Source organism: Astyanax mexicanus, chromosome 8 (assembly GCF_023375975.1).
Source record: "Astyanax mexicanus isolate ESR-SI-001 chromosome 8, AstMex3_surface, whole genome shotgun sequence".
Lineage (NCBI taxonomy): Eukaryota > Metazoa > Chordata > Actinopteri > Characiformes > Acestrorhamphidae > Astyanax > Astyanax mexicanus.
In genome coordinates, this window is record NC_064415.1 from 24,030,962 (window position 1) to 24,054,232 (window position 23,271).

General features: G+C 34.6%; 2 protein-coding genes across 2 annotated transcripts; both read right to left on the bottom strand.

Moving 5' to 3' along the window:
• Nucleotides 1-3,938: 3,938 nt before the first annotated feature.
• LOC103045737 (4F2 cell-surface antigen heavy chain) lies at nt 3,939-12,101 on the bottom strand. The gene is made up of 9 exons (XM_007248050.4): nt 11,989-12,101; nt 11,522-11,741; nt 10,003-10,193; nt 8,976-9,149; nt 8,616-8,704; nt 8,388-8,524; nt 7,400-7,700; nt 6,944-7,006; nt 3,939-4,922 (listed from the first exon to the last, which is right to left on the bottom strand). The coding sequence occupies exons 2-9, from the start codon at nt 11,710-11,712 to the stop codon at nt 4,575-4,577; spliced, it is 1,494 nt and encodes a 497-aa protein (XP_007248112.2). The 5' UTR covers nt 11,713-11,741; nt 11,989-12,101; the 3' UTR covers nt 3,939-4,574.
• A 2,292-nt stretch (nt 12,102-14,393) lies between these two features.
• Nucleotides 14,394-23,212, bottom strand: zgc:103586. Its single transcript, XM_007248051.4, has 5 exons — nt 22,930-23,212; nt 21,151-21,261; nt 20,861-20,972; nt 20,321-20,378; nt 14,394-19,515 (listed from the first exon to the last, which is right to left on the bottom strand). Exons 1-5 carry the CDS (start codon nt 22,934-22,936, stop codon nt 19,402-19,404), a joined length of 402 nt encoding a protein of 133 aa, XP_007248113.1. The 5' UTR covers nt 22,937-23,212; the 3' UTR covers nt 14,394-19,401.
• Between the last annotated feature and the right edge of the window lie 59 nt (nt 23,213-23,271).

A 23,271-nucleotide genomic window follows, 5' to 3' on the forward strand; every position in this document is an offset into this window, starting at 1 on the left:
CTGAAAAGTTCCACCAACTTTCAAAGAGAAAAATATCTGGTGTTTGTGCCCTGAATTCAACTTTGTATAACAGAACTGACAGAACGGGCTCATTGTTTTTCTCGCATCTATTTTATTACAGTTGTTAATGCATTACACATTCTTTCAAATTTAGCTTGAAGTTGTTTTAAATGATAGATGTGACTTTATATTGTTTTAGGAAAATATCAATATCAATAATGTATAAGTGTTTTTTCATTATTTTAATTATATTAATCACATTTACATTTTTATTAATTCTTTTTATTTTATATTTAGGCGTGGCATGATAACTGTTTTTTTGTTTGTTTGTTTTTTGATAAATTGCCTAGGAAATAAAAAAGCAACAAATGATATTATTGCCTCCGATACACTAATAATGCAATAGCATAAGATTGGAATTGCACTCTTTTAAAATATTGGAATATCATTATTTTAAAATATGCTAAATATAAAATGATGTAAAGTCTATGTACAGCCTCATTCATGTTAACAGGCTTTCCTAACAGGATAAGTAAAAACATAAGTTATATTAAAGTCAGCTATAGTTTTGAGGTTTTGTCCATATATTGTATAATATGTCTAACTTAATTATTATGACAATCATACACTTATTAATTATTGGCAAAAAATCTATTTTAGGTAAGTGAATGCTACTCAATTTTGAGATGTATTTAATTTAGTTTACATCAAATCTGTTCACCTGGAGAGTTCTGTAATGTGTAAAAGACAGAGGTCTCCTAGAAGAAGCAGAACTTTACAGCTGATTTGCATGAGTGTCTGAATGTGTTTTCTAAAAAAATGTGAACCACAATCTTTTTCCTTTTTATCACAGAGAGGAAGTGCAAACAAATGTGCTACATACCGTCAAGTTCACACTGCACTCAGGCATGACTTTAATTTCTGAATTTACACAATAAATGTGTTTTACAGATTTGAAAGAAAGTGAAATGTTGGAGCTGAAAAAGCAGAAAATAGAAAGCAAACAGTAATAGATGAATTGGGCAGATGGGAACATGTAAGAGAAGTCTTTATCTCTAATATTTTAAAGGATAGCAATATTGAGTTTTTTTTTAGCTTTTCAGCCATGCTGTCTATAAAACGCAATCAATATGGAAAAGAAGCCTACAATCTGTAGGGGGGTATTTGGGGTGGGCTGTGGGAGGCATTGCTCCCCCAAATTTTGTTTTTTGCCCCCAAGCGCAATGCAAGCAAAGTTTAGTTATCTCTGAAAAAATATCTAAACCAATCACAAAAAGTCATTTTGCTGAACGTGACAATATTTCCTTGCTTATTTTGGTTAGTAAAAGCTAATTTCTCCTAACACATGAATTTCTCCTAATGAATGTATTTTATAAATGTTTCATTCAATAAATATACACTGTAGGAAACTTTGTAATGCGTCATTTTCTGTTGAAGACACATGCAATTTTTTTTTTTTTTACTTCATACATCAATTTTTAGCCAGTATCTTTAGCTCTGGCTTAAAAAATATGACAATCAACATGCCCACCCATTATGTTCTATTGCCCCCCCAAGCAAAGCAGTCTAGAAGTCTAGGGGCTGAGAATGTGTTTAGACATTAAACACGTTACACTATAATGAACCATTGTACAAAATAATACACCATCCTTGCTAACACAATTCACAGGAGCGCTCATATTAGATAATCTGATATACTAATAATCATATAAAATCATAATTACAAGAAAACTATAGCAACACTTGACTGTAAATTGTGCCAAAAACAAAACAAAACTTTTCTCTTTCATCTCACAGTCTGCCTGAGAACAGAGGAAGTGATTGAGTTTTATATAGCAGAAAACTGTAGTGTGTATGACACACTTACACACACCTGTACGGTTTATAGTCTTCCTGCCCTAAAAAATAACGGCATGTGGCACAGAGCCAAAACATGCAGGTTTTGTGTTTAATATAGTTACAGTGACAGAAATGCCAACTGTGTGTGTAAAAAACAGGGCACAGCCTGGCACATATAACAAATGTTATATGGATGTTATATACATATATAAGAGCAGTGTTTAGTAATTGGACATATATTGCTCTAAATTAATGCTGAAGATCATTTCTTTTGTCATTGAGTTGTATGCGCACATATTTCACATATATATTAATGTATATTACACAGTATCACACTGCTGTAGTTTAGCACCATTTTAAAGCATATAAACAACTCCAAATCCGGCCAGCTAAGTGGAAAGTTACTCGTAACATTGGGTAACAACAATGACCCCCATGAAAAATGGAAAACAGAAAAAAAAATTCTAGTAGATATAGTAAAAATAAAATCGCTTTCAGTTCCTTATTATCAGTTCCTCCTTTTGTTGAGGTTAAATATAAATAAATAAATTTGTCAGTGCTTTCATTGGTTATGTTCATTTAGATATATATATATTATATATATATATATATATATATATATATATATATATATATATATATATATATATATATATATATAATGTCTTTAGGTTGGAAAGCTTATCTGGTTCATACAATATAGAATTACAAAGAATTGTATTGAGTCATCAGTTTAACATACTTTTTAATGACTGTTGCTATTAATCCACAGTCTGTTACAGATAACCCAGTATAAGCTAAATAGTTCAGTAGCAGAGATGTTGGTTTGTTGCTTATATTTTATATTCTACTCAACTATTTGGAAAAGAACTTTGGGTACAGTCACTATGGGTGGGTTTTCTAGACAGGGATTAAGCGTAGATTTATAGTAATTTTTTCTTTAAATGGAAAATCTCTGTTCAAAATCTTGTGTAGTCCAAGACTCTGTTTAATTCCTGTCTGTAAAACTGCCCTTAGATGTAACAGAAGAAACAGAAGAAAGTGTTGAACATTAATAAACCTGATTATACCATCTCTACCAATCTGCAAAGGTATTTTAGACAAAAAAAAGATAAATGCAACCATTTTATGTGTCTGAATAAAACATTTTACCAAGATGTGAGTAAATGTACAAGTGCTGTGTTATATAGTTATTAGTCATTTTTTTAACTGTAAAGAGTAACGATGCAGAACATTTAAACATGAAAATATGTAGTGAAGTAAAAGTAAAGTTAGGTGTCTTCTTCCTTTTTATACATCTCTGGCTTTGCTGGATTTGTACCATACCACAAAAAAATAAACTTGATCAAGTAGCACAAAAAAACTTTCAGATCGCTTAAAAAGAAAAAAAAAGAACATTGATGCTGTTGTGGTGTTAAACATGGTAGTTGTTGTACTTATTTTACCACAACGTGACATTTAATTGGTGGGGTCTTAACTCTTTCGCACTGCGGCGAGTACAATAAACATCATGTTTCTTTTTTTAAATGTTTTGTTGCACAGAACACTAATTGAGACCTGTTGTCTATTAGAGAAGACCATAAACCGACCAATAAAACAGCCAATAAAGCATTAGCTTAGCCCCACCCACTGCACTGGGGGAAAAAAATCAGCAACTCAGACATTAGGGCATGTCAGCACTACAGAACAGATGAGACAAAGTAATACAAGCTCATTTTTACTAATTCTGTGATTTAGATCATTTTTGATCATGTTTAGGAATGATATAAAAAAATATATATATTTTTATATAGATTTTATATTAGGATAGTAGTGTCTTATTTTGTGTGCATTACAGACAGACAAAAGCATTCTTACATTTTTTGTCACTCAAACATAATTCAGGTCTGAAAGGGTTAAAATGGCCACAAATAAATACCATTTTTCCATTTTTTTGGTCTTAATAAGTACATTAAAGGGTTAAAAAAAATTTATGTAACATATGCTGCGCCTCGTTACACTACAACCGCAAACAGCCTTGTATGAGAGAGAGAGAGACAGAGAGACAGAGAGAGAGAGAGAGAGAGAGAGAGAGGAAACATTACATGACACTAGACATGTGCAGTGGAACTGTTTATTATTTCATATTCCATATCCAGTTTACACACATTGCTGGAATGTTCAGTGACCCTCTGATTTTGACAACACAGTTTAAGTGTTTTATATAGTGCTCCTAAAATCTTTGTTAATGTAATCTGAAGTAGAGCTGGGCAATATGGTAAAAATATTCTTGTATGTTTCAACACAGATAAAATGCATTAGCAGTAGTAGATTCTTAAAACTACTATTTTAATTTTCTTTTATACACAGCACTGTGATTTTTATTCTGTTTTTGCTGCACATCATCTATTAAACACAATTTTTTACACTCTGTAAGGAAGTGTACAGATTGGTCAGTGTTCTTTAAGCTTCTATGATAGCCTTGATAAGCCTAAAAAAAGAATATTGTTGATATAATGAGAAAATATTGTCTCATCTTCATATTGCCCACCTCTAATCTTAAATACATTTGTTGGAGATTTACCTATTCTGTGAAAGAGCACGCATACTTCTATATTTCTAAGCTGAAATGGAGCAGAGAATGATGTGGTCAGACAGAACATAACTGTCATAATTATCTTTAACATTACAGACGGTGCTAAAACAGTGTTCAGAGAATCTCTGCTTGTGTGAGTATTTTATTATTTATTTTATCATTATCCTGCATAAGGATAAGACAGTAACACAGCCTGTTTAGGCCCTAACTCCAGCTTTTCTAGTGACATCATGCTGTCTACAGCTAGCTTCTCCACATCCATACTGATGCGGACGCGAGCCTCAGCCGGCAGGTCGCTGTGTGTCAGCGTTACGGTGACGGGAGTTTCTGCCCAGTTTAAGACGGTGATGAATCGCTCGCTCTGATCCCACAGGCGCAGGAAGGCGAACGAGGAGGCAGAACTGTGGAGAGAGATGAACTCTCCGTGCAGAAGAGCTCGCTCTTTACCTTTCAGGTCACTGAGAGACTTGAAGAAGCTTCGCACCTCACTGCGTTTTTCTCTTACAATCTGAGAGAGAAATGAATACAACTGTTGGTTTCAAAAGAATCCTGATAAACCATAAAAGAGATTGTAATGCATTTACGGGCCTGTAATCATACAGTTTCTCAGAATTACTGGCAGAAATCACAGTACCAGCAAGCCTGGGTGGAAGATTACACCTACAAAAGCCCACACGCTGCGGCTGTGTTAAAACTTCTCGTACGGCTGAGGAAGGAGTGGGACCAGTGTCTCAGAACAAATCTTTAGCCCATATAAGCACTAGGTGTGGGGGGATATGGCCCCAAAACTATATCACAATATTTCAGGGTATTTCTTTAATGCTGATATTCTTTGCAATAATACAAATAGAAAAACATGAAAAAGAATGTATTAATTAAAATATTAATTTGTGTATTAATATCAGCAGAAAGAAAATACTTGTGTCTATTTCATATGCCATTAAACTTATCAAGACTCTATTGTATAAAGATTTAATATAAATGTATATTAGTAAAGTAATAAAATAAATAATGTAACATAAAAAGTCTAATATTTGGTGCATGCATATAAACTAAAGACAATACATTATACATAAAATACTCTTAAAACTTTACAGTAAATAATAATAAATCAAATACAAATTAGACTCCATACCACTATTACCACTATTATCACCATATTGAATTTTTTTTTGCGTTTAAAAAATGAGACGATATATTATACCACACCTGAAATAAGCAGAGAGACACAGTGTCTTAAAGCTAATTGACACAAGTAACTGTCACACATCACGACTTTATAAAATCAGTGTCTTACTTTACCACCATATTCTGTATTAGGGCTGTGTATTGGCAAGAACATGGCAATTTGATACACTGTGATACACATAAATATACTGTGTTACTGTAAGCAAGGCAATATGTTGCATTTTTTTATATGAATGTTATGATGATTATATTATGCACATTATATGCATAAAGTCTGAGTAAAAGAAAATGTTACTTTTAAACTTTTAAGAAGAGTAAAATGTGAATTATATATTATTATTCTTATTCTTATTATTATTATATATTGTCCAAGAAATAATTGTAGTACACAATATAATTGTATAACATTTTATGGCACTAATGTAGTAATGTAGTGATTACATTTAAGAAGCAATGAACATTTATATATTACAGCTATTCAAATATTGGAACTGTTGTAAAATATACCATATGGATTAATATTCTAAATAAATAAAATAAACAATTTTTTATTGTTTTATTGTTGACAAGTTATAAGTCAACAATTGTATTAATAAGTTGACATATGAATTCACTGAAGTTAGTCTTCTTATCAAGTAAGCACAATGGCAATGTTGAGGTTAGCAAAAATGATTGAGGGTACGTACATGTACATATATTGTGTAACAAGTTGATGGTGTAATTACTGTGACAGGCTGACTGAAATATGGTACAGATATTACTGCTGTATAATATCGCTATTAAGGGGTCATGGTTTGAACACAACATATAATGGACCACTTCTAGCCACCAATCTATGCATGCAAACTATTCAAGAAAGCATAATTTTATTACATTTAATTCTGTATTACAGTTTAGCTACAAGGTTTCCAAACTGGCTAATAAATGTGACTGAACGAGTGGCCATCATTTCTCTTAATCTGCTTTCACTTGTTATGTAATGAGTGTAATGAAGACGTGTACCTGTTAGTTCTCTGGTTGTAGATTAAAACCAGTAAAATTTAAAGTTAACAGTGCATTTCCAGTAGGCGGCCTGAGAAAAAAGCCTACTGCTTTGTCGTTCTACTGTGTTTAGGGGATTTTTTTCTGAATTTTTTCAAGCTGGCTTCACAGTACACTAAGACTAATAACATAATGTAAACTGGTATCCTAACTGTAAATATGGTAATACATTCAGATCACTATATTTTTCTTAAATTTCCCTCTGAGAACCTCTATGAACATCATGCCTAGGTTTAAATACAATAACAAAATATTTCTTTGGAGTAAAAGAGCCTAAATTGTAGTAGTATATTTAGTTACCTTTGCTGTTTCATTTTTCTCCTCAGGTGGACTTTCCAGGTCCCAGATTGCATTAAGAGGTTCCTGGAAAGAAGCATTTAAACATGGTTAGTAGAAAAAAAACACTGCAGGTTTCATCCATATATACCTACAACTACAATACCTGTGTTAAAAACAAAACATTGCACTGTGTTTTACTGTGTTATACTATAAATGTACATTATTAATATAATCCAATTTTATATTGTGTGTTTTGCTCTTTAATATAAAAATGAGTTCTAATTACACTTTAGGTCAGGGAATGGTAGTGGTATGTTTATATGATCTGATAAAAAAGGCTGAAATATTGAAATATTGACAGCAAGCATAGCACAGAAAGTGTTTTGATAAAAACATATTGTGTGTATAAATTTATATTAATAATAGGAACTTAAAATATCTAAACATGCACCTCACCATCCATTCATCCTCACTCACCCCAAGCTTTAGTGCAACCTCATCTCCATTGTTAAACACTGGCGTTCCAGGCAGGGTAAAGAGCAGCATATGGTAAAGGCGTATGGGCAAATCTGGAAATCCGGAGGTGATGCGGCCACTCAGGCTCCAGCCAAGACTGTTCTGAGGGTGGCTAGAATAGAGCTTATTGATGTATTGATCCAGTTCCAAACCACGCTTGGTTAGGTCTGGCAAACTAGTCAGCAACAGGTCGACTCCAGAAGCATTTAGAAGCTGAGACGCATTATCTGCAGACTTCCAGGTGAAGTTGCCCATCATAGCCCTGAGAAAAAGAGGGAAATAGCAGGATCTCATTTTTGCCATCTTGTACTTTAGGTTTAATATTGTTAAAAAATAATAATTTGTAGTTTTTGGTGCAGATTTAAGATTAAAGATGTGGGTCATTATTAAACTTTTATGGATGGTTGAGCTTATATAAAAATAATTGATTTCCTAGGCCAAAATATCTGTATTTTATATTTGTACATGTTATATTTTTAAGTTTTTAATAAATTTATCCAGATAACTTATTTTATTGTTCAGATGCAAGCCTATAATGTAGGCTAAAATTACATTTAATCCTTTCCACATATCACATAACCAACCACTTTTCCAAAGGAACCACTTTTCCAAAGGAAAATAATTCAATATATTTTTTTAAAAATGAACATGTTGTTTTACAATAAAATACAAAATGTTGCATAATTCCGATTTATATTACATCATTCATGAATTGCATTTAAAATAAAATAAGCCGAAAGGAAGAAAATGGTTGATATATGTTCGTTTATTCATTGGAAGTGCTCATTAACCTATATCTAAGAAACTGGTCATGAATGTGCTTCAGGTCTACATGGTGGTTAATTCTGACATTGCCAACAGGGGGTACTAGCAGCACGGTTTAAACATCTTTTAGTAAATACTTCAGTATCACCACAAGGTGTCTCAAAGAATCCTTGTACCAACTTACGTTTTCTTAGTCCCTTCTGTGGCATTGGTTTGAAACAAAGGCTGGAAAATTGGCCAGGCCTGAGACGCCACTAGTTTTTCCAGATCAGACACAAGGACGCCATCCACTCCTTTGTGGAGCCAGTAGGCGCATGCATCCTAAAAGAATACAACGGAAAAAGTTTAAAATTCCAATTTATACAAAAGAACCTTCACTCTAGATATATTCCTCCATCTTATCAGCACTCACCTTAAATTGTGAAGCAACAGCCTGAATATTGTTGAACCAAGCCTCAGCGCCCTTGTAGTTGGGTGTCAAATCCAGCACTATGGAGATACCTATGGAGAAAGAGTCAATGAGAGAGTCAGAAAGTAAATAAACCACAACAGTGTTAAACTTGCACCACCATGAGTTTTTAAACTGGAATTTAGCATCACAACTCATACATCTTGTTATGTGTCTTGTTGTGGTTAAAACAACAGACACAGGTCAAATAAGGTTCATAGCAAAACCATGCTGTGAACAGAGGGATTCATTCTGTGGTACAACTTAATGCGGTGAGTTCTACCACAGGTCACGAGGGGGTCACAAGAGATTAAAGAGCCTCACCCTTCTTGTGAGCTTTTTCAAGCAGGCTGTTCAGGTCGTTCTCACTGCCCACCACAGGTTCAATAGTCGTAAAATTAAGAGTTTTTGGATGGTCAGCCTGCACTCTGTGTATAGGGCCAATAATTAACCCTTTCACCTTCAGCTGGTTCAGGTTGTCTAGCTTTTCCTCCACTCCTGCCGGAAGAACATGCACAATCAGTACAGCCAATGCCACAGCCTGTGCCAAGCCTTTAATCATTAACCATTAACAGTTATTATGTCTATATCACCGTGTGCTCATGAATACTAGAAGGTTAAGGACATTCTGTGGTTGATAACTTATTAGACATTCATATATTATATTCATTATATTATGCAATATCCCCTGAATTAAAAAACATTTTCAACAGAGTTTGAGCGTTTTGATGATGGGAAAAAAAAATCCCAACAGGCATAATTCAGTACAGAGTGAGAAGGACTATCATGTGATCACTGACATGAAAGTCATGAGACCGTCAGCAACCCCCCCTGTCTAGCATTCCCAAAGTGTCAGCTTTTATTCAGACCATCCACCAGCCCACAACTGGAAAAAAAAAACACTGAAAACTGTAGAAGGGGATCTACAATATGTAATTATTACAATGTTAAATTCATTGTCAATTCCTGTTTTAATGGCTGTGACATCACAACCATGAACAAGTTTTGATATACATAATCTGCTAATATTACTACAAGTTTATCCATTTGCTTTAAACATTGATTTATTTTATTAATCCTTGAACGTTTCTCATATTGTCATCATCACAATTTAAAAAGCTTTGCAAAGTACTGCATCTTATAATGTGCAGGCCAACAAATGTACAACAACTGTATGGCTTCTTGAATGAGGTACAATAAATAGAAGCCAATTGGAACAAAGTTAATTTATAAATGTATTTCAGACTTAAAGGTCTTTCATTTTAATTGTCATGCATTAATGTTTTAGTTACAAGCCGTCCTTGGATAAGAATTTACTAACACATGATTTTAATTAGTGATTTTTTAATACCTTTCAAGCCTTTGTTTTCAGCGAAGGCATTCACATCAGCTATCTGGTAAAGGGGACCCTCATTCCACCAGTGCATTTCAGGGATGGGCTTACAACGTGGAGCTTGAACAATGATCACCACTGCCCCAGCCAGCATTCCAACCCAGCCAAGCCAGAACAGAACCAGTAAGATCAAGCGAGTCCGCACCCATCTGTGGCACACAGTGACAGTAATGTTAAAAGTTGTTTACTTAGTAAAAGCGTGAAAGAAAGTGTGAGAGTTTAAGACATTGTGTTATCTGAGGTGGGTCGATCTCTAAAATAATGACTCAAGCATAAAGCAAAAGAATCGACCTGAAAAGAAGGTTCCAAATAAAGACATACACAGAAGTTTCTGTGCAGCTATTTTTCTAATTATTCGGGCATTAAAATAAATGACTAAACCTTAGATATCTGGCCAATCATAAAGTGTTTATTTCTAATGAAATCAAGAATGTAGCACCATCATTCCAGCTCCTGAGAGTCCTATTGTCCATTAGTAGTAATTCTCTACAGGGACTAGACAAGCTGTGTGTGTACATTTGCACATCTGTGCAAATAGTTGGTACAATGTAAAGTAGGTGAATAAATTCATTTGAAGGAGTTTCTACAACCATTAACTGGACTGCTAGAAATGTAACTTAAGCTTAAAAAGAAAGAATAATAAAGCACAAAAAAGGAATGCAACTGTAGCCAAAAAAACGAAAGAAGTGTAATAGTAGCCAAAAAAGCAAAAATGCGGGGTAAATAAAAACTGCAGCTAAAAAGGAAAATGAAGGATTAAAACTGTAGCTAAAAAGAGCGACAGAAATGTAACTAAAAAACATAATAAACCAAAAAGGAAATGTAACTGAAGAACAAAAAGAAGTGTGAGGTGTAGCTAAAAAGAGAAAAAGGGGTTACTAAAGAGAAAAAACAATGTATCTGCAGCTAAAAATAAAGGAAAACAACATAATAATAAAAAAAGGTGGGGATGTGGGGAAAGAAGAAATTATACTGTAGATAAAAAAAATTGAAAGAAATGTAACTAAACAACAAACTAAGAAAACAAAGTATTTGTATCTAAAAAATATATAAAGAAAATAACGTAATAGTAGCTAGGGGAGGGGGAGAGAAGAAATGATAATGTAGTTAAAAAAATGAAAGAAATGTAACCAAAGAATAAACAAGGAAAGAAATGTAACTGTGGCTAAAAACAGAAAAAGGTCATTAAAGAGAACAAAAACAATGTATCTGTAGCTAAAATGAAGGAAAATAAAGTAATTAGCTAAAATTGGAAGAAGAAATGTAACTGTAGCTAAAGACAAAAAAAAGTAACTAGTAAAAAAAAGAAAAAAAAACTGTGGCTTTAACTATGTTTTCAGCTCTGAAAGTTAGTTAGTTAACCAGTCAGTTAATTCTTTAATTAGTTAGTTAATAAGACAGTTATCTAGTTGGTTGGATAGTTTATTAGTTAGTTAGTTAATCAGACAGTTAGTTAGTTATATAGTGAATTTGGTACCCTGTAGTCCCGGCCACTCTCAGCAGCTCTTCTTTGGACAGGCCGGTGAATTTGACTTCGGTGTCCTCCGGGACTTTCACCTTCACACAGCCGTTCTTCTCCGTGCCCGCCGGGGTCTCTCCGGTCATCGGCTGCTTCTCCTGGTCCAGCTCGTTCAGCTCGACCTCCTTCATTTCCATCTCTTTGCTCATGGTGTGAGAAAGAGGCTACAGTCCGACTCCTGTCGAGAAACACGAGAAGCGTCAGCTATAAACTGCCAAACACGAGGTGGGTAGTTTAGCTAAAGTGCACTAAACCAGCAAAAAGGTTAAAAAAAAACTAATCATTATAACACTTTTAATGACCCAACATTAAAATACAGTGTCGAGCTGGGTTCTGGTCACATTGTAACACGGTGAAAAAACGGTGAATTAAACTCAGTAATGAACAGGACTAGAGAACAGTGTGATAATAATCAGTAGAATTACCTGTAAGAGGTGTACTCGGGGCAGCAGTTCTGTGTGTACTGAGCACACTGTAATCTGAGCGGCTGAGTGGTGGTCAGTCAGGCTGTGGTGTTGAAGTTTCTCTGTAAAGCTGCTGTGCTGGGATTGGCTGCTGGAGCTGAAGCTATAATGTCTGCTAGAACAGAGCCAGCAGTGTACTGTAGATAAGAGGGGCCTGTTCTGATACTACTGTTGGACAGTAATTAAGTACATTGCTCATTTGTAATTTATTATATACAGCTCTGGAAAAAATTAAGAGACCATTTCAGTTCTGTTCAGTTTCTGAATCAGTTTCTCTGAATTTGCTATTTATATGTATATGTTTGAGTAAAATGAACATTGTTTTTTTTATTCTATAAACTACGGACATTTTTTCAAAATTCCAAATAAAAATATTGTAATTTAGAGCCTTTATTTGCAGAAAATTACTTTGATTTGCTAAAATAATACAAAGATGTGGAGCTTTCAGACCTCAAATAATGCAAAGAAAACAAGAGTTTAGAAATCAATATTGGGTGGAATAACACTGGTTTTTAATCACAGTTTTTATGCATCTTGGCATGTTCTCCTCCACCAGTCTTACACACTGCTTTTGGATAACTTTATGTCACTCCTGGTGCTAAAATTCAAGCAGTTTAGGTTGATCTAATGGTTGTGATCATCCATCTTCATTGTTCAAAGAAGCTTATAATTTTTAAGTGGTCTCTTATTTTTTTTTCCAGAGCTATATTTAATATTAATTAAATATTAGTATTTATTTAGTTACATTTTACCCACTAAGATTCACTGTAAAACTGATTTTCATGCCACAACATTCTGCAGAAATTTGTTACCCCATTACTGTGACTAACTACAAAAAAGTACATCAGCTAAAACATCATGTGTCCCATGACCTTTTCCATATCCCATGTAATCTAGGCTTCTTCTGCATTACTCTCCCATACATATATAGATTATACAGATAGCTTTTTGTATTCTTTCCCTAAACCATGATGTTGAACAATCTTTGTTTTCAGGTCATTTGAGAGTTGTGTTTAAGACTCTCATGTTGCCACTCTTCAGAGAAGATGCAAACAGGAGAAAAACTTGCAATTGGCTCCTTAACCTTTTCTTATGACTAGATTCACCTGTGTGTGTAGGTTAGAGGTCAATAAGCTTAACAAACTAATTTGGTTTTCCAATAATTAGTGCTAAATTTAATCAAATCAATTAAAGAATTATTGCACACTTTCTGTAAAGCCTATAATCATCATTTCACTTCTCAGATATTACTGTGTTCGTCTGGTATATGAGATATTTAATTAAAATTGCTGATCTGACCAACCCATGATTTCTAAAGGAAAATCATACAAAATGATCGGGGCAGCCAAACTTTTAATACCACTGTTAATAACACTGCACTGACTGATATATGTGAATGTAAATGAATGCTACTGAATAAATGAGCAAATATCTCAAATAAATCAATAATACATTAAACTATGTGTTACACATACTTTTATATACGCCTTCATTTATTTTAAATAGCAATACTTTAAAATAGTAAATATTAAGATTGCTCCACTTCTGGGAAATAAATCCATGATAAAAAGTTACAAAAGCTACTTTACTTGGAAGAGCAAGTGGCAGCGAATGTTAACGTCCCATTTCTAACCTTTCCCTCTAGTGTCTTTCTACATGACTGAGCTTAAGCGTGCATGAACGGACTGGAATTTCCCAAACAAGCATTTGAGGGGGCGAAGATGAGCAGTTTATATAGAGTCTGGGTTACATTCAGTAACAGGGGCCCATGTTCTGAATTGTTCATGCAGTATCTTAGTCTTTCTGCTAAAACCTAAATAAACCACTTTCTAATTAAAACTATCAGATTACTGGAATTTGAGCTCTTCCTTGTAGTTGGCTGCTTCATAAAAGCCTGTCATAAACTATTACAGAACTAAATGTGACTAAAGTTCAGAGTGCAGCAGCTGAGTCAGCCTGAAAAGTCTTCAAGATAATATTAGCTGAAAAGCTGATAAAGCGTTGTGTGTGTGGGTCTACATAGAACCAATGACCTATCCTTTACAGCACAGGTTGTTAGTTTTATATTATTCGTATGAGAAAGTATTAAAATATAATTATAATAATTTATAACAGCTTTAATAAAATTACAAGTGGGCAACACATTACAGACAGCACAACAATTTAGCTGTTAGGTGTTGGATGATGTTATTGTCATGTAGTTAAAGATGAGTGACTGGGAGAGAGTAGAGAATAGGACAAGTGAATGGGCCCTACATGTAACCCTAGTTGTTAGGTGCTGAATTTAAAGTCTTCCTTGTGAAAATAAAATTGTATCTTTTTTAATAATAGTATTCTTAGTAATTTAGGACATTTCATACATCACACAAAATCAAATTAAATGTATTTATATAGCTCTTTTTACAACTGATGTCACACAGCAGCTTTACAGAACAAAGAATCAGACAGAACATAGAATTAGACAGAACACTGAACATATAATAAAGAATCCCCTGTGAGTGCAGCTAAAAGGTGTGTATACACATACAGAAGTAGACAAAAGACTGAACAAATGTATTGAGATATTAGAGATGTAAGGGTATTAAAAATGAGTTGAGCATTAAAGAGTGTTTTGGATTTTAAAACATGACTGTGATGATGTGAGAGATCGAATGATTACGACACGCTTAAACAAATAGTGCATAACAAGTGACTGTCAAGGAAATTACTGTTACATTACTTTTATAATAATAATATAAATATTCTGTCATGGCAGTGTAGCCATGTGTTGTGAAACAGAATTTAACAACACTTTGTTTGTGGGCCTAACCAAAGTGTAATGGGTAGTAATTTAAGCTAGATCTTCTTGTTAAAAACAAGAAGCATTTGTTTTGTCCAGCCATGCCTATAATAGTTTAAGTGCTGGTGTGCTGTGTACGGCACTATTTGTGTTATTTGGACTTGATTATAAGCATTAGCTGCTTCTTTTGCACTGTAGTCATCTCCTCTCACACAGCCACACACACACACAGTTCTACCACACTACCAACCTTTGCCCTATTTTTCCATTTTGTCCCAGTAAGGTGCCATATAACTCAGAGGCATTCTCCACCAATCACTCCCATATGCACTATAAGCACCCAGCTTCTCTCTAGCTCCATAGAAACAGAAGAACCTGGGGAGAGCAATTTAATTTCTTATGGCTCAGCCAGGCTTTGCAGAGATATTCAGCACAGATATTCACAGCAGGGGTTAGGGAGGAGACTGGATCAAACCTGTTTGATCCTGCTCTCCAACCTCAGCTACCCAAAGCATTAAAAATAAATAAATACAAAAATACCCTAGAGGAAACTGAGAGACTTTTTGATCTGGTCCACATAGAGGCATGTTTTTTTCCCTCTTTTGTTTGAAACTATTGTGTGACTGTGCTTGAAGTTTTGCTTCAAAACTTTAAAGGACCTACAGATAATGTAATGGTTTTGTACCAAATAAAATAATCATTGTTTTCTAAATAAATGTACACTTATGTGCCTAAAGTCATGAGACACAATACTAGAACTAGTTTTGCCATAACCCAAGGAAGCAAACCAATGCTGCACTGACCTGCTGGATATAAGTGTGGGGCCTCCTGAATTAAACGCGCATGTTATTTTTGCCTTTTCTCATTGACAGATGAAGCCACTTACATTGCCTTGCCATGAACACGCATCAAGCACCAGTGTTCCTGACCTCACTTACAACTTACAACTCCTCACAACTAATACAGATGTAGGTGTAGGTGCTCTTAGGTAACACCTGCTATCCCATAACATTTAGTATGTCAGTGTATATTTTCTTCATAGGTGATACTAAAGTGGAGATATACTAAAGCAATGAAAACCAAGACACAACTTATTCAAGGGAACACAATCAAAAGTGCAGATTAGTTTTCCAGGTGTTTTTATCAATATGTGGCTTGTTAATAAGCAGTAGAAGCTCCTGTTAAGTAAAAGTCTAGGCACAAATTTCTTGGCTTGCTAATCAACTAAACAATTAACAGAGATGGAAAGCTACATCATATCCTATCTAGACTATTTTTTCACAATGTAACACAAGCAGTGTGTATTAATTTTACCAAACAATCCCAGAATATACAGTACTTTGGACCACGGGTTGTTGTGTCTAGTTGATCAATCTTGCAACTCCAATAATACAAGAATGCAACAAGCCTCATTCTCCAGTATCTTCCCAATAAATATATTTTAAAACATTTATTCAAATATTGATTTATGATGAGTTTTTTCAAATGAATACTTTTTGAATCACTGTGCCTCATCACAATTCTTAATAGAATTGTTCACAGATCTGCTCCACCACTGTTAAGCCCTTGAGCAAAGCTCCAACCTTAATGCTCGCCAGGATACTCCTCTCATTGTAAGTATATCCTGAGTGTAGTCACTGGTGTGTGTGTCTGTTCACTGCTTGGATAGAAGAGGCCAATTTCCATCTGTGCCTGTGTCACAAATATGTCTTTTCTTGTCTTACATTCATGGATCCCACTGTTTTCAAAAACTAAACAAATCACATACATAAAAACAACAAAAAAACACTGTTAATGTCAGCATCTTAATGAAAACTGCTTAAAAGTTTTTTTTTCTGTGTTAGGTACTCTTATATCCAAAATCTTACACAGGTGAACATTAAACATGTGTGTACATAAGAGAGTGAAAGACAGTGTGTGTCCACCTGTTCCGTGTGTTTGCTTAAGGCAGAAATTGCACTCTCACTGCTTGTGGCTTATCTCCCGGTTCCAGCTGCCCTGACCCCTCGTAACTGCTCCCTAATGCTATCTCACAAGAATGAACATTGCTTCACCACGGCCCTCATCTCCTGTTTATTACATCTCTCCTGTTTATTCCTTTATCTCCGTCCTTCTTTATCTGTGCCTTATCTTTTGCCGTATCATTTCAGAATGAAAATGCAGATGTGTGGATGGCCTCTGTATGGATTCCAAGTCAAACCTATTGATTTCAGCAAGGCTGAAAAAACTCAGGGGAACAGTAACTGCTCACTGTTAAAAGCATTAGTTCTATGGATTCTTAATTATAAACCCTCCAATAACAAAACTGAGAACCCCTGTTTATTTAAGGAACATATATTTAAACATTTTAATTGATGATATTGTGCTCATGTATCAGTCAGAATCATTCAGTTATAATAAAATGCTAAGTCAATAACAAGTCTATATACATTCAAACATACAGTTTTTGTTTCTGAGGGTTGTTCTTTGACAAACTATTTTGCAGACAGGGGAACTGCTGACTTTCAGTTGCTTTAAGATCTTTTTAATCTTTTATTTTTATCTGGTCATCTGATTCTAATTTTAGAAGTTTTAAGTAGCAATAAATGTGAGAATGTCCTACATTTTTATTGCAATAAAAATTACAGTTGTAACTATTACTTTTTACACGTTTGACACATTGTTTGTTTTGTATGTTTAGTTATATTACTTCCATTTCTATATATTTTTTTCAAATGAAAATCAAATGTCCATGTTTAAATGTTTTTTAAAGGCAAATGTTTTCATAAGGTACACACATTTTTATAATTATAACTGATAAAAAAAAACATTTTAAAGATTCTTCTTTACTGAACAAAGACCTCATGTTGGAGTTGAATTTATCAACTTGTATTTTCTTGTTGGTATATCTGGTGATTTTTGAGGTTGTTGACCAGAAAAAGGGGCAGATCCTTTAAAATCTTCCCAAAACAGTTTCTAAACATGTGTATTAGATTTAAGTACGTCATTTTGTCTATCAGAGTATTTAACAGAAGTTAAATTATTTTAAAACATTGATGCTAGACGTAAGTTGACCACACTGCTATTAACTCTAGTATTAGTTTTACACCAAAGATAAGTAACTTGTGGCAGTGTGACACTGTAAGAGATAGTGTGGAGTTTTTAAGGTTTCATGTAAAGGTACTTTACACTTACACATTACTCTTTTACAAACATAGATATTTATCAAAAGAACCAAAATTGGTTCTTCTATATCTCTGTTCAAAGACCCTTTGTAGCACCTTTATTTTAATGGTGTAATGCCCTCATTCACAACAATTATCCTTTGCAATCCTTCCTTCTGCCCACACATTGCATTCCTGCCTCCTATCTTCCTGCATATTCCAATTGATTTAACCCAACTCGCCTGACTATAATGTGCTGAGCAATCAGTTCAGCAAAATATTCGCCTAGCAGGTTACGTGTGGTGAAGTGACACATGGGTGGCACTGGCCATTGCTTAAAAAAAAACATCATATTGTCATACTCTCAGTATGACTTCAAATTTATATATTTTACTTTAAAGGGGTATTGAAATTTAATTTATTATAAAATGATAAAAAAGTTTTGAAAAAAATATGTGCGAATTTGTTTTATTGGTGTGGTATGCAAAATAATTTTAGAACTTTTCACATTTATTTTACAAATTACGTTATAAAGTAAGTAACTGTAAATATTTAAGTATTTTACATCCCTGGATTTCAGCTTAACACTTGACAAAGTGTAACTGGTACTGTTTTCCCTTTTGCCTGTTTTTCTTCCACCCCCTCCTCTTTCTCTGTCAGCATCAGAGAACAATGTCAGAGTGTTTTTCCCGGGTGAAAGAACAGAATGTAGGCCCCTGCTATGTCGCAGAGGAGAATTTTAAACAGGCCAGGGGGCATTAGGAGCACAGGAGTTAGCCTTACTGAAGAAACAAGGCTTCATCTTCTCAAAACATTCTTTTCTTTTCTTTCTTTGTTGTTTTATCATGTGGTTTAAACAACAGATCAAATCAGCTTGTCCTAAAACTGTACAATAGCCTGTGTGTACTCTTTCTTTCTTTCAGTGCTGCTAATATCTAAATATTGCAATTGCAATATATTGCAATAATATATTATAGGATAACTACAGTATACAGTCTTAGTCTGGTAAAAGCATGCACTGTATAGGTAGATACAGTAGATAAATATATTTTATTGATGCCAAATGAAATGGCTGAATGTAATACACAGTGACAACCATGAACCTTGTCTTGTCTCCAGTTTAAGTACATGTTTAGTTTGCTAGACTTCTAAACGACTGATTAGTATTCATGCTTTCCCTTCCTGAAAATAGAGCACTGTGTGTATTAATTCCAGTTCAGTGGTGCACAGTGGATACTTACAGAGTACTGTAGGAGTTATTGTTTCTGTAGTGCCCTCTTGTGGGATTGTGTTGTAGCTACACTTGGTTTCTTATTCAGTGTCAAGTAAGTAACAAGATTCTGTTTTATTTAATCTACAGGATATGAATTGACAAATGGTTAAAGACTCCAGGTCACTTTATATCAAGTCATTTACTTGACATTTTTAACATGTTTGTGTGTCGTCTGAAACTCATTCCTTTGCTAAGTGAGCTGGAGTAAATGCTAAAGGCAGGAGGTCTCTCAGGCTGGTTTTCTTATAGGATCCATCTGGCTTGGTCAGATAAATGTCCCATTCTGTTCCAAACTGACAAAAAGAAAAAGAGGAAATCAGATGAATAAATACAAATACTATACATGTATTGAATTGGAACAAACAGCGAGGTGTTATATTATATTGCAGTAACATCAAAGCTGTTGCACACTGGAAGCACTGGACCATTCCTCACTATAAAGTGCTGAATGAGAACACCCACCAATAAAAGCATAAGTGTGCTATGGGCTTGACAACAATATGCATAAACAGGGCCAGACTACTCAAAGTGAAACGCTTCTTTTAAATATTGGAATTCTTCAATACATTTTAAGTAACATGTTGTGAAATTATTTTTAATCATTTGGCAAAAAATGTTAATGTATAAAATATTATAAAATATGTCTAAGAGATCATGTAAGTGTATTGTAACTGTTTTTCCTGTATTTACACACAATACATTTTTTGCTTTTGCTTTTTTTTTTAAAGTTATTTTTGTTATGATATTTTTTTGTTATAATATTACGGTAGAATTTGTCAGATTTTTGTCTTTACCTGCTATTTACTTTTTGTGGGTTTTTTTTTCCATTGTGCAAAAATAAAAAATAAAACTCTATTAATTTATTATATAATTAATATTATCAATGTTTGTAGAAACATTTTGGTTTAAATCTAATTGACCAATGAAGAATCCTGCATGCTTAGAGTATCTAACGGCATGGACTGATGTGGGTACCTCCATTAATTTTTAGGAGAGTGCACAATGTAGCCTCCAGTGTGCAACAGCCTTTAGATTTTAGAATACTTGCAACTTAAATCGAATTATAAACGGCACACATTTAAAAATAGAAGCTCCTACCTCCATTAATACTTGTCGACAAGCCCCACAGGGTCCTACAAAACTGTCTTTAATATCACTGTAATAAAACAAAAACAATTACTGTTAATTATGCAGCATAAACATCCTCCAAAGCATCTTTAATACTCCTAAGTAAAAGCCCTGTCAGTAAATGTGTTCCCAGTAACTAAGATTCAGGTTCCAATTCTGGCCACTCTCTCAGTTAATTGTAAATGTATTTAACCCATGCTCCACCCACAACTATGTTCTTTTATAGCAACAGTTGCAAAACTGGACACGCTCTACAGAAGATTGCCAAAAATAGGATCTCACTTAAATACAACCAAAGTAATCCTTGAAGAATCAGCTTTTCCACAGCTATGAAAAACAATATTTCTCTTTATTTTTAACAGATTTTTTGCCAGGTTTCTGTTAAGGCTCTGTTAACAGGACCAGCTTGTCTAGTCAGCAATTACAAAAGTAAAAGTGTGTGGGTGAAGCCCAAAAAGGGCAATAGGCCAATAGGCTTGTACAGTCTATGAAAGCAAATATGTACCTTACCATGTGACTGCTATAGCTGTAAAACTTCTGTGGCCCTCAGCTACAGCTCTCTGTATAGCCGTTCTCTCTGCACATACTGTTAGGCCGTAGGATGCATTCTCTACATTGCAGCCTGCCATACACACACACACACACATAACATTACAGAGTATTGCATTTCACTGCTGCTGGAGAAGAATTAGAATTAGCATGAATGATAAAGGAGGTGCATATAGTACTGCATACTATACTGCTCCACTAAGCACAATCAATCTCTAAGAAATGCTTATGATTGTCCTTGTTTATTGTACCTGTGATTATCGTGCCTCCTGATGTCAATATCGCAGCACCAACAGGAAAACGGCTGTAGGGGCAGTAAGCCATTTCTCGTGCCTGCAAGCACTTTGCGACCAATTCTGCAACTTGACCAATACAATGGATCAAGACAAAACACAATCAGCATTAATCATTCAATTAAATAATTTTAATTGAAACAATATGAATGAGTTGTGTGACATTATCAGTAAACACTGTTTCTCCATGTCTGCTGACAACTTAAACAAAAGGATAAATGAACAGCATAAAGCATATTTACTATTGCCAGTGAACATCAAAAAACCCCTAAAGCTCATTACTGCCATCTGTTGTTTGCTATAGCGATTAAAATCAAGCGAATTAAAAAAGTCTCTCTTTATGTATATAATGTTTAATTAACAGTTAATATTCTTTAAGCGTTATTATTTCTATTAGTTTCTATTACAATTAATATTTTATAAAAAAATATTCACATACTTGTTTCTTCTTTTACATTCACAGTTTATTTTTTTATTTACAAATATCTGCCAATTAATGCATTTATGTGTTATGTGTTTAAGTGGTTTTAGCTGGCTCACTGGTGGGTTAGATTTCCTAAACGTCTTGTGTTCTTGCCTTGAATGCCAAATCTTTATTTCGTCCTTGTGTGCTTAATGTTGGTCATTTTTACCTCTAGTTTCAATGTAACACAACCAACCCTACAGACCAATGATCTCTGAAACACTGTGTACTGTTTTTTTTCGTTTGTGTTTTTGCTATACTTTATATCTCTAGTTAATTTAATTACTGAGATTTCTACAGAGTAGCTAAAAGTTCTTAATCAAATAATTGCTCCTAAACCCTGTCTGGACGGGATTAGTTTCTCATGGGGACGTCTGTGAAAAATATTTCACACTTTTACTTAGTGATGAAACTCTTGCATCCGGACTGCAATTGAACAAACAGGAGGACCAGTGAGTTTTTTGGCTTTTACGGTCACGTAATATTGCGTTCAGTAGCTCCTCCATTTCCACTTAGTGTTGTGTTTCTGTGGATCTCCGTGGGAGCGGAGTAATTACGGAGCGTGGCAGTGAACAAATAGCTATTTTATTAATCGTGAGGTGACGAAACTGTAATTAAAAATTAAATCCCAGAGGACCCCCCATGAAAGAGAAAATTACCCCAGGACCCCCTGAGAAACTGAATTCGTCCAGATCAAATTAATTCCTTTCTGAAACAAAAAACTTTTGCTCATCATGAACTAGAAAAAGGGTTTATATGTATAAAAAATATGAAACAAAAAAGGATTTCTTATCCATTCGTATTGGTCAATCTTACTGTCCTGGCTGTTTTAAATAAGATTTATGATTCACTTATTTATAGAGAAAGAGCATGCTTCTTCTTGTTCTAGACTTTTCTTTTGTTTGTTGGTGGATTTTAACTCCTAAGACGAAACTCAACATATTACAAGCCCTGACACAACCAGACAGGCAGGCTATACAGACTGACAGGCTAGGCATGATACCTTAGGGTATGGAGGGTAGTGAATAGTAAAGGGTGTGAGCTTTTAATGTGGAGAAAACACCTAACTGTGTTCTCTCCCTAAAGTTAATCCACGTTTATTTTTCCTCCCTGGGAGAAACTGGGCTAGGCTAACCCTGCGGCTCACGTTACCAGCTCAGTGTAGCCTATATACTATACTCTGCTGTATCGAGCATCCACTGGACTACAGCTAATTACAGGTCGTGTGTTCTGAGGAAAACATTACTTTATTAACTCAACAAATGTGTACTTACCAGCCATCCTGGCTAAAGTGATAGAGAAGTCCCTATAAATGTTGGAGAACGTGTCAGACCATGATGGTAAACAGCTAAAAACAGCCTAACATGAAACACAAGGCTGGAAGGTCTTTTTCCACGAATGTTTTGGTTCACCGGGTCGGTATTCTCCCACCTGTATTCCGACAAACCCCGCCCTCTGCCTTTTGATTGGCTAGCTCTTGAAATCCACCTGATATTCTCCAACACTTCAGTGATACTTATGACCAATCAGGAAGCAGCACCTGTCCGAAAACGAGTGGGAAAAATAAGGACAAACGTGCACGCGGATGGACTTTTTCGATGTAGCTGATTGGCTGA